This window comes from Neovison vison, chromosome 4 (assembly GCF_020171115.1).
Source record: "Neovison vison isolate M4711 chromosome 4, ASM_NN_V1, whole genome shotgun sequence".
NCBI classification, from domain to species: Eukaryota; Metazoa; Chordata; class Mammalia; order Carnivora; family Mustelidae; genus Neogale; species Neogale vison.
The window spans coordinates 64,795,398-64,808,329 of record NC_058094.1 but is presented as its reverse complement, the minus strand read 5'-3'; the positions used below and the strand labels follow the sequence as shown (position 1 = coordinate 64,808,329).

The window sequence follows — 12,932 nt, the reverse complement described above, 5'->3', positions numbered from 1 at the left end:
AACATGTAGTTTTAGCATTTGGGAATATGTATTTTGTGTACTATGTACATAAATATGTATTTTATAAATTTATTTGTTTTTGTTTGCCAATTTTTAGATTGTCGATATTTTAGCATATTGTTTCTGTGTTCTTAGTTACTGATAAACATCAGTTCAAGCCAGAGCAGATGTTATATAGATTCCGCTATGATGATGGAACATTTTATCCAAGAAATGAAATGCAGGACGTGATTTCGAAGGTAACAGCCTCTCCCAGAACCTTTTATCAATAGCAGAATTCATGTTGTCTTACTGCACCAAGACAAAATGCTGTTGAGAGACTTAAAAAAAATTCTAGTATAGAAAATGGCATTCATAAACAAGCCTCCCAGTCTTTTCTTGCTATTTAAAGAATTCTAGGGTTAGATCATTTTTTTTCATTCTCTTGTGTAGTTCTCAATGGAACTAATGAAATTGCATCCTCAGATTATATCCACTGAAAAGTATGTCACATGTGGCAACAAGTGGCCATTATACGCAAATACATTTTAAAAAAAGATATATAAAATGTATGTAACATCAGTTTTCTTTGTACACTTGATATGATTTATACTGACATAAAATGAACACAGTATGAAGTGTTGCTGCATAGATTTATTTTCTGCTAATACTTTGGAATTCTACATTTTAAGAAAAATAATTTTAACTCTTTGTATATATGTATATGTCATATGTATATGACAAATTCATAGACTTTTTAATCCTGTTTTTAATTATTTAAGTTACATTGTTTTTCTGATGTAATGCAGTAGTTGAATAACTTTTAAATTGGTAGAGATTATATAATGATTCCAGAATGTTGACAGTGGATTTGTCTCAAAATTTCATTGGTCTGAACTTTGAATGATCCTCCTTGTTTTTGACATATCTTTATTTTATAATAGGGAGTGAGATTATATTGCCGTCTTCATAGTCTGTTTACTCCAGTGATAAGGTGAGTCTGGTTTCTAAGTTCTGGGCAACTTACGTGGCAATATTTGTATTGCATATTAGGTACTTATTATTCAGCTGGAACCTCTTGGTTTATTTTATTATTTTATTTTATTATTTCACTTATTCTATAAGTGGAAATTTTACTTTTAAAGATTATTTTAAGTAATAATTAACCTGAAAATATTTCTAAATTTTCTGAGACTCTAATTATGCATTTTTTTCCACTTTTTTATTTTGATTTCTAAAATTATTAGTCATTACTTCATACTAAATTATAGAGTTGATAATGAAATAATCCACATTTAGTTAATATTTAGTAAATAATAGTTCACTGGGAGAGAATTTGAAAATATTATTTACTATAAATACTACTCTGATTACTGTATGATTTCCTTTCTCAGTAAATTGTGTAATCAATTCTTGGATATGTATTTTTATAATATGTCTAATAGTCTTTTATCCAAAGGAAAGATTTTGTACTTGAAAATTCAGAATTACTTTGGAGTTAATAAGTAAAACAGTATAATTGTATTCTCTACCAATTTTTCCTTCTGAAAAGATATGCCCTTTTTTTTGAAGTGGAATCATAATTAATTTTCAGTTTACCTCTCTGGAAGACAGCAGAAAACTGAGTTTTGTGTTATGATAACTAATTGAAGTGATGTATTTTTAGAAAATTTACACTGATATACACTGATAGAATGTAGTATGATGTTACACTAATTTCAGATGGCCAGCTATCATTCAGAGTTTATTGACTGAAACTTCATATTCAGGACAAAAAAAAAATGGATGTACTATTTCCAAAAGGAATAAAAACCTTTTTTTCAGTCATGGCTATAGAATCCAAATGTTTGATGTGTTGTGTTTCTACTTTTCATTCTGGTTTCCAATTTCAAGGAAACTCAGAACTTAGGGGGAAAAAAAATCCCAAAGTGGCTATTTAAGTGTATTGGAATGCTCACTAATGTTTTATAGAGAACACAGTGCAGATCCTGGAGGAAGAAAGAAAATTTACCCATCACTCCTGAAATTGTCCTGTCCGCTTTCACAAACAGACTTCCTAAAGTAAAAAGAAGTGCAAATGAAGCTATATTTATAGATTCCCTACTAGATTTCTAGCATAGCCTCCCTGAAAATATTTTGGATAATCTAACACTAAAAGATGGTTATTTCACTCAATAGTAAGTTGGTACTTAAATCTGTTCTTTCTGCTAAACACATAAAAATGATCATGGTTACAGTTTTCATGTTACCTGTGTATATGTAGATTTCGTATATGAGAAAATGTGCTCTGAAAATATATTTTAGCCATATGGGATTTCTTATCAAGAAGGTTACATTCCATAAGAGCTGATAAGAAGGGATTATTCTTTGGCTAGAAATGACAATTGTTTATGAGTTGTTAAGGAAAAATTTATGGGAAAAAACCATAAAACAGATGGAATGTATGATAGTCATGCTTTTAATATGTGTGAACTCAGCTTACAAAATGAACAATTACTTGGGTGAAGAATTCACTAACCCACGTGTGTTTTATAATATACTGACTATCCTTTTCCTTCTTACTGGTGCTTATGGAAACCAAGATGAAATGGGCAGTGAGGTATCAGAAACGTGGAAATAGATTTAAAAAGATATAATCAATTAGTTAATTTTTAAAAATTAAGAAAAAAAGAATCTGCTATTGATTACTGGCTAACCTGGTGTATTTATTACTAAAATCTCTTTTAGTAATACCAACTATTTTTCAGGGACTTTTTTTTTATAAAGGTGGATAAAAATGATGTCAGTATTAATTGTCAGTTGCTGACAGGGGCTAAAGAACTGTGAGCAGAGCTAGTAATTATTTATCATTTCAAGTTGCTTGCAGTTCTGATCTTTTGACATTTTGAAAAGACTGTCATTTTCTCTTTGATGTAGGCCTGCAAAATGAATGAATTATAGATTTCTGCCCTGGGGGCCCCATTCTGATCAGGAACACTTGTTGGTATCTAACTTAACTTTGAATGATTTCCCAGATCTGGGAAGTCTATTGAAAGGAGAGGCTAATGTAGAGTCAGCTGGTTCCTTTGGTTCCCTGGGGATGGGGTGTCACTTGTCCATGCTCTGATCAGACAAGATGAATGATAGCGTTCTCAGCATGTTTACCTTAGGATGGACCTGCTGTATGCCACTGCAGCTGAGCCAAACAAATAATCCTCCAGTGCTAATCCAGCCTTCCTGGAGAATTCAAGAATAAAAGGGGTTGCTTTATTCTCCACATTTTGAGGAGTTGTTGTTGTTATTGGTTTTTGTTTTTGTTTTTATAGGCTCTTTCTTGATTTTAAGGGAAGAAATTCTATTTTTATTATTCTTTTATTAATGAGATACTGTATTTCTAGCTAAATCATTGTCAGATAATATAGAAGCAATAATTATTTGTGTATATGAACATGTCAAAGGGGAAATACCCTGTTTTGGTATCATTGTGGCTCTCTTCCAATATAAGCTGATGAAGGAATTTTCAGGTGTTATATATATCTTGTAAACCTCTCTTATTTGCACATAATTTGGATAATAGATCCAGATTATATTTAGTAGACTTTTCTGTTGCACACCGATATTAAATGAAACATTTTCCTGCTCTTATCCTCTCACCGGTTTTGGTTTCTTTTTCCTTATAGAGATAAAGATTACCATTTACGAACCTACAAGTCTGTAGTCATGGCCAACAAGCTGATAGACTGGTTAATTGCACAGGTAAATAGAAAAAGAACTTGCTGAGTTACATTCGCTGCTGCTTTAAGCTTTGAGGTGATTTAGGTACCTTCTTTGATCACCATGTGCAGAGGAGACACAGGGAAATAGCTTGACTAAGTTCATACAGGTAATACCGAGTTAGGATTTGAATCTAGGTACTCTGACTTTATAGTATTCAAACTTAATTTTTATGCTATATGGTCTTTTAAGAGCAAGATGTTCCTATTTTTAAAATATCAACTGAGGAGCACCTGGGTGGCTCAGTGGGTTGGGGCATCTGCCTTCGGCTCAGGTCATGATCTCAGGGTCCTGGGATCGAGCCCCATGTCGGGCTCTCTGCTCAGCGGGAAGCCTGCTTTCTCCTCTCTCTCTGCCTGCCTCTCTGACTACTTGTACTCTCTAACAAGTAAATAATTAAAATCTTTAAAAAAATTATCAACTGAGATCCAGTGAAAAACTAAGTGTAGGGGCACCTGGGTGGCTCAGTCAGTTAAGCGTCTGACTCTTGATCTCTTCTCACATCTCAATCTCAGGGTCATGATTTCAAGACCCACATGGGCTTCTGTGCTGGGCATGGTGCCGACTTAAAAAAAAAAAAGAAAAGAAAAGAAAACGAAAAAAAAAAAAAAAAAAAACCAAACCCTAAGTGTAATTTGAATATATCACTGAAGAATACATACTCACAGACACTGAAATTTCTTGCATGTTTTGTTCATAATTTGTTTAAAGATATCTGTTTATTAGTCCTAGCAAGTTACTCTAATCTCCCTATGTCTTTCTGTTAGATGGTAATTGTGCTTTGACAATGTAAGCTTTACTATTTGTCTACTTACTATATTTTAAATAGGAAAGTATGAAATTTATTGTTATTGTTGCTCTGTTCTCAGAACGTGGGAGCTGACAGCAGGTACTGAGAAAACGTTATTTGCAAATTAGGGCATTTACCCCCAACATACTAGAATTCAAATATAAATTTAAATGTTTTATCATTCTAGGTCACCTAATATATAAACAATGTTTAATACTGGTTACAAAACACTTTGACAGAACTTACTGTTTTGTTAGGGGATATTGCTTGGTTGAAATGTTGTTATGCTTAGGTATTTGAGTCAATTTCACAAGCAGTTTTACTTTTTTGTAATTAAATAAAGTGGCCTACATTTGATAATCCTAGAATGTTCTTAACTTCAAATATCAATATTTGATGCAATTCAATATATGTTTAATTCATATTCAACTCATCTGTGCACATAAATTTTGAGATTTTTATTATTTAATTTTAATTTCTAGACTATCCAAGACTGCCTGCTTTTGTATTTATAGCACTTAAATGTATTCTATTTAGAAGTTAGGATTTTAGATTAAACCAAGCAATTATTTTTAGATAAAAACTAATTCAGAGGCGCCTGGGTGGCTCAGAAGCCTCTGCCTTCGGCTCAGGTCATGATCCCAGGGTACTGGGATCAAGCCCCGCATCGGGCTCTCTGCTCAGCGGGGAGCCTGCTTCCCTTCCTCTCTCTGCCCACCTCTCTGCCTGCTTGTGATCTCTGTCTGTCAGATAGATAAATAAATAAATCTTTAAAACAAAAACAAAAACTAATTCATACGTGCAATGGGTTTACTTGAGTCAGACTTTTATAACATTATGGTCAAATATGTGCCATTAGAATTGGTTCTGCATTAATATCAGAGTTGGCATTTCCCATAGCAATTAAAATCTTACTGAATTCACATGCTCTTATACTATATATTGACCATGTGGGAAAACTGAAGAAAGGTTTTTTGAAGTGAAAGTTGGTGCCTAATAAATATTTAAAGTCCTGGGACGCCTGGGTGGCTCAGTTGGTTGGACGACTGCCTTCGGCTTAGGTCATGATCCCGGAGTCCCGGGATCAAGTCCCGCATCGGGCTTCCAGCTCCACGGGGAGTCGGCTTCTCTCTAACCTTCTCCTCGCTCATGTTCTCTCTCACCGTGTCTCTCTCAAATAAATAAATAAAATCTTTAAAAAAAAATATTTAAAGTCCTGACTCAGGAAAGCATTGAGCACCTTCCCCCCCCCCCCTTTTTTGGCATTGTTTTACTTTTCAAATATGAGCATCAGAAAAACAGAATAAAAACTGAACCGTGTTGCGGTTATTTTTTTCTTCAGATTTTCTTAGTGGTCTGTTACAACAATGTCTTAGAAATTATATGTAGTAGAAATTAGGGTGATGGAATGGGAGTCAGGTAACCTACATCTCATGATGGTTCTTCTGATAAGTAGTTATGCGAAATTGGACAAGTCCCTTCATCTCTCCAGATTTTATTTTCACAACTGTCTACTTCTTACTAGAATCATGATCAAACAGAGAAAATAGCACAGGGACATTAGAATAACTTGCTAGGACTAACAACAGATACTTTAAAACAAGTGGGTGGATGAAACATGTAAAACATGCATTGTAGGTATGAATAATCGATTTTGAGTGAAAGCAAGGATAAAAATAAGCACAGAGTCCAGAGTTCAGGGGAGCGACCCGACTAGGAAGAAGTAAAATGAGAAAGTACTTCTAAACCATTAAACCTACAGCTCTAAGTTTAAACACACCTATGTACATATGCTTGTTCCTTTATATGAGTCCTTAGATGAATAAAATAGAAGTTTTCTGGATAAAAACCTAACAGAAGGTTGCATTGGGCTTTCATATTTGCTTCAGTTATATGATATGATTATTTTTTCTGCAAGACAGTGAAAGAGAAGCTTGTATTTATAGGCTCAGCTGAACAATTTACTTTTAGGGTCTTATAAATCATCCTGTTTTGAGTCTCTTTAGGGGTCCTTAAAGAAGAGCAAGACCACTGGTAGAAGGAATGTGATAGTAGAGATTATGCATAATAATTTTTCATTAACTTTAGTGTGTTTTCAATACATAGGATATTTTCTTGCTGCACAATTGGGATACAAGATTAAAAAAATAAGAGAAAGGGATCACTTGTGGTAGCAATAAATTTCAGTTATTTATAAATTTTCATGTTTAATACAGAATGGTTTTACTCAAGAAATATATCTTTGTTTTTTCCCTTAATGTCAAAAAAAGATGTTTTCTTAAGTGAATGTTTTATAGCAATTAGGTACATCGTGAGCTTATGAAAGCAATGTGTGCCCTAATAAAAGAATGTTTCTGTCAGTGTGGTGCTGGGAATGTCAAATGCAGTAAAGACACAACAAAGCCTTTAGTTGCCTATAAAGTTGTGCCATGTTTTTGTGGTTAACAGGGGGATTGTCGCACCAGAGAAGAGGCAATGATATTTGGTGTCGGACTCTGTGACAATGGATTCATGCACCATGGTAGGTATTTTTAATCCTGAAGCTTACAGATGTATTTTTCTGTTTTGTTTTTATTAGGGCACTGGGACTATCTCATTGTTTTAGTGAATTCATTTAGAGATGAACCAATAAAACTGTATGGGTCTTGCCATGTGCCCAGTCCAGATCACATCTGCATTTTATTTCACCACTGGTGCCATTCCTATGTCTATTGCTGTTATCTACCACTTGCCATAACTTCTATTTTCTTTTTCTAGACTGACTCCGGAAGAGCAAAAACTTGAACTAGACATTTTTTTTTTAAAGTAGCTTTGAAAAAAAAAAACCTTTGAAATTACTTTCGATCACACTTAACAGTTTTTTTGAATGCCAGTATATGTTAAAATGATTAAGTGAGAGCATATTATGGTTGGATAATCATTGTTCTTTTTAGAAAAATGATTTTAAAATTTCATCAGAGATAAAGTTATAAATCTCTGGAAAAAATGTTTCATTTTGGCTACTAGTTAAAGATTTTCTTTCTTGTTTGATGAACTTCATTTCACCTAAATTTTAAAAATAATGAGACTTAGTCTTCCCTCTCTATTCATAGCATCTTATAGATTCCACAAACTCATATTTTTCACTGTTTACATATATATAACATACATATGCTTATAAACACATATTGATAACACTTCTACCTATTTGTCAATTACTTTCAGAAGGTTATTACCTTTTAAAAAAAAGATTTGTATATTTTATAAAGAGAGAGAATGGGGGAGAGTCAAAGAGAGAGGGAGAGAGAGAATCTAGAGCAAACTCCCTTATGAGGGTTGACCCAGCCTGGGCTCAATCCCAAGACCCTAGAATGACCTAAGCTGAAACCAAGAGTCAATTGCTCAAACAGCTGAGCCACTCAGGCACCCCAATGTTATCTATCACCTTTCTCTGAAGAAGGCAAAACCTTTAAATACAAAAACAAAATCAAAACCTTCAGTTGTATTGAGAGCATCTTTAGTTAGCATACATTCATTTGAGATTCCATTACATCCCACTATCTCTAGAGCACTGTGTGAGATGTGATAGACAAATATCAGTCCCTGATGAACAAACTATTGAATGGGAGAAACAATATTATTATAAGCAATTAAAACTACAATATCGGGCTGAAAACCTTCAAATATTTTGTTGCTGTTTTTTTCTTTTTAAAGTATCAACAAGCAGTCATTTTATCTAAATATTTATGTTAAAATACTGATTTGGGGTGCCTGGAAGGCTTAGTCATTTAAGCAGCCAACTCTTGATTTTGGTTCAAGTCATGATCTCAGGATCATGAAATCAAACCTACATTGAGCTCATGCTCAATGTGGAGCCTGCTTGAGAGTCTTTCTCTCTGTTTGCCCCTCTTATGCTTGTAGTCATATGCACATGCTCCCTCTTTCAAAAATATGAATAAATAAATAAATAAATAACAAAAAATTAAGTATTGAGTTAAAAATATTGAGTTAACAACAAAAGTTTTCCCTACAAAAGTGTAAGTCAGAAAGAGTCTAAGCACATCCAATTTGGCCCCTCCCTGGCCATATTGATGTCCTTTCTCACTCTGGTTAAGCAGACTGCTTTTTGGAGGAAAATAGCAATAGCAAAACACCATACAAGTTTGGGGGAAGTCCTTGGGTCATGTAGGTAAGACCTAACTTGATCTCAAATATATTCTCATTTCTATTGTCAACTGTAACACGTTACTTTTTAATTTGTGCTTGATAGTTTCATTTGTTAACCCAAGTTGCTGGCCAGTTTTCCATGCAAAGATCATCAATACATGTATCATCCGGTCAACAGTTATTATTTGGAACTCTGTAAAAATAATGAAATAAAATAGTTTTGTATTGGTTTCTATATGCCAAATTAATCACATTTATTACCTCACTTTTAGTTCTGTATGTTTCTGATGAGGAAACTACAGTTCAAAGCAACTTTCCCAAAGTCACACCCAGAATCAACCCCACACCTGGAGGTCTGTCTTGTCATAAAGCCAGACCTCATACAGTGCCATGGGACAAGCGTCTTCCCTTTGGCTACCCTGCTCAATGAATCACCCTGTTCCAACAAGTATGCTTCAACCTACCAAGGATACATAAATAGGAATAAGAGAAGATTTCTCTTTTAAAATATTTTGACTGCTGTCAGGATCTCACTGAATATAAATTCTCTTTATCAGTATTTAGCTTTATTTTTAAAAAGGTTAATCTTTGGGACTTTGGGCACAAATATTAATATTAAGATAAAAGGGGAAAATGACCTTTATTGAAATAAGATTATTTGAGAATAATGTTTTTAAACAGAAAAAAAAAAAAAACACCAAAAAATTAGTGGAAACTAAAATCACATTTCACCCAGATGATATATTTCTGGTTTGAAGTGTTAGAACACAAGTAGCCACCATGGGAATTGCTCACACACATAAGAGCAACACTTACCCATTTGAATTTTCCCATCATTGTTCAGGATATTAAAAACACACTTCAAATGTTTACTACAAATTCAAAACAATGTAGCCTTCTATGTTTTGGATTACATACATTTTTTTGATTCAGTATAATCTTTTATTAAATTTGGGTGGGTACAAAAAAAGTTAACATTGAAAAAATACTTAAAAATTCAAAATTCTTTACTTAATAGTAATTTAGAGGAAACATCAGCTTGAAGCTGTTGAAAGAAGTAGAATAATATCATAGGGATATTTGTGAATGAAACTTCTTCTAAGAGTATGACATTGAGGTTATAGGACAGGTATTAGTTTATTTAATGTCTATTAGTACGGAAAATGGTTTCAGTTTTTGGATTAATTGGAAAAATTTGGATCTCTGTTTTTGCAGTCCTTGAAAAAAGTGAATTCAAAGATGAACCCCTGCTTTTCCGTTTTTTTGCGGATGAGGAAATGGAAGGATCAAATATGAAGCATCGACTTATGAAACATGATTTAAAAGTTGTGGAAAATGTTATAGCCAAATCACTATTGGTAAGATCATCAATATGTTATATAAGTTTTCTTCATTTATTCTGTTTGATTTGTACCTTTTTTCATAGTTTCTTTATTAGTAACATTAATATTTTGCATTTCAGATTAAATCCAATGAAGGCAGCTATGGTTTTGGGTTAGAAGACAAAAATAAAGTTCCAATAATAAAGTTGGTAGAAAAGGGGTCTAATGCTGAGGTAATGTAAATTAGCATTTTATTTAAATTTGTTGTCCATAACATACAGATATAAAAGTTCTAAACAAATTGAAATCAGCTTTTAAGTATCTCTATTGAAAATAGTGTTTCTGAATAATCTTATTCTGAGTTGCTACTCCACTATTGGAATTTGTGACAGATCTCATGTACTCAAAGATAGTTGGAGGGAGGTAGTGTAAAGATCTATAGTTGTGAACTTCTTGACCTCCTGGGAGGTCACATGGCTCATTCCATGTCCCTGAGACTTCCCTGTTCATCATCGTTCTAGTCTAGAACACTGTGGAGACTGTGTATAGTGGGACTACATTTTCTATATCAGATAACTGTTCTGTTAAATCAACATCTATGTCTTTTATTTTTCTATCACTTCTGACTGTCTTATAAAGATATAATTTTTTTTCTATTTTATTTATTTATATTTTATATAATCAGTAAGGTGCATGCTTTGACTTATTTTTTCATTAGGTTAATGCCGTTTGATGTTCTCTCACCTCAGCAGTTTTTTAAACAAAGGAATCTCCTGATTATTCATTCAGAATTATTTATTTAGTACCTATTATCTGCCAAGCAGTTTCTAGATTCTGGGAATACAGCAATGAACAAAAGAGACAAAGTCTCCTGCTCTCATGGAACCTACTGGGAGTGTTATATCCCAAATATGTGAGATTTAAAATATTCTCATCTTGGTACCTGGCTTGTAAACATGCCTTAATCCTCAAGCAAACTTCTAAATATGGAAATCTTAAATGAAGACTGTGAGAATAAGTAAAGTATGACTTTTTGCGTTGAACCTATTTAAAGTTAGTAGCAAACTTCCATCCACCCTCCTATCTGCTAATACCCAAGGTCTCCATCTTTTACCAAAACACAAACTCATGCAAGACAGTGTTTTAGGTACAGGACATTAATTTCAAATGAAATAACTCTGGTCAGCTCATACTTTGTTAGTGGGCTGAGCCAACTAATGACTAGTTTTAGTAATTTTCTGCAAGAAGGAAATGTTTCTCCTAGACATTTTCTGTGGGTGTTCTTAGAGCATAGCTTCATCTGACTATGTCACTGATTAAGTACCCTCTCCCAGGTTTTCATCATTTCTCTGGTAACCAAAGCAGCATGTAGTTCAGAGGCAGTGGGATTGGTTAAGAATGGTGGCCTGGTTGTAATGCAGAGATATTGTCTTCTTTGCAATCTTTTCAGCCCCTGACAATCTGTGCTTTTTTGGAGCTCTTTTCCAGGCCATTCCTCTCTCCTGCCCTGGAGATGTTTATGCTGTGTCATGTTAGCAATGCATATTCGGTTGTCATTGTTGGCTATAGAGAGGTTGAATCTCTCTAAATTAATTGGATATAAATGGAAAACAGTAAAAAAAATTAATTAATTAATTAATTAAAGGATGAAATAAGAAAAAGAACTATAAGATTCAACCGAAAAGAGGGCTACAGGAGGAGTACAAAATTAAGTCATAAAAGAAGGGGCAGGGAAATTCAGAGCAAATGGGTGATCAAATTTAAAACTAGGTCAAAGAGAATAACTGTGTTATCTCCCCCACAGTTCTGTTGTGTGAAATTATATAAAAAACATTGCAGATGTTTTGAAATGTCAAAAATCTGTAAGTTCTCAGTCTTTTCATTCTTCTAATTCTATGAAAAACAAAAAGATTCCTTATTAAAATATAATTTGATTTTTTTTCCCTATTTCTCTCTTAGATGGCTGGCATGGAAGTTGGGAAAAAGATTTTTGCTATTAATGGTGACCTAGTTTTTATGAGACCTTTCAATGAAGTGGATTGCTTCCTGAAATCATGCTTAAACAGCAGAAAGCCTCTAAGAGTTCTTGTGAGCACAAAGCCGAGGGAGTAAGTTGTATTTTATGTGGGATTTTAAAAATTAAACATAGGTGAATAAAATAGGAAAGTTAACTAAGTGCATGTCTAGAATTAAATATCACATTGCTTGGGACATTTAGACCTTACCAAAATCACTAATACTGGTCTTTAATGATGGGGAAAATCTACATTGCTCATGCTGCTAATGCTTGCTCCTCAAATCAGGTAGTTTCAGCAGAAATAATACTTCCTCCTTGCTGCCCAAATTTTCCTGGTCTGGGTTAGGTTGAGTCTGATTATAAGTGAAGAATACTGGTAGAACACTTGATAATAAGGAACTGTATTCCCCATGTTCAGCTCTAAGAATTTCAGGTCCATGATTTGGTCAGATATTAGGTTTATAATTAAATGCTTATAAGAAATGGGAGCACAATTATGTGAAATACACTTGCATGCTTGCAGGCACTTAGTGATATGTCAATTCTTTTTAAAAAAATGCCTAGTTATCTACCTACCTATGACTAAGGAAAAAACCTCATGTTTATTATAGCCAATTCAGAGAGTATAGGTTTTCTAAATGAAGATGTTTTTCTTATAATCATATCATCCATAAATAGCCATTACTTTTCTGAAATTCAGTGATAGTTCATTTTTTGAAGTGCTGTATAGATTTATACAACCATGTATTTATAAAATCATGCATTATAATCTTTTTTTTTTTAATTAATAGGAGATTTTGGATATACTTGGTAGACATTGGCTTTTCTTCTGCAAATCATTGATGGTCTAGTGTTTCTGTGTCACATTTCCATGATTTGTTTAACCAATAAGTTAATTAGTATAATTTATGTGAAGTACTTCATG

At 33.4% G+C, this 12,932-nt stretch overlaps 1 protein-coding gene across 1 annotated transcript in view; it reads left to right on the top strand.

The window, feature by feature from the left end:
- The window catches only part of PREX2 (phosphatidylinositol-3,4,5-trisphosphate dependent Rac exchange factor 2), a 297,053-nt gene that overhangs the window by 126,444 nt on the left and 157,677 nt on the right, over nt 1-12,932 (top strand). The window contains exons 12-18 of the mRNA XM_044245489.1: nt 136-239; nt 924-973; nt 3,639-3,714; nt 6,971-7,043; nt 9,884-10,026; nt 10,131-10,223; nt 11,950-12,098. Of these exons, the coding sequence (XP_044101424.1) occupies nt 136-239; nt 924-973; nt 3,639-3,714; nt 6,971-7,043; nt 9,884-10,026; nt 10,131-10,223; nt 11,950-12,098 (688 nt within the window). The remainder of the gene's footprint in view (nt 1-135; nt 240-923; nt 974-3,638; nt 3,715-6,970; nt 7,044-9,883; nt 10,027-10,130; nt 10,224-11,949; nt 12,099-12,932) is intronic.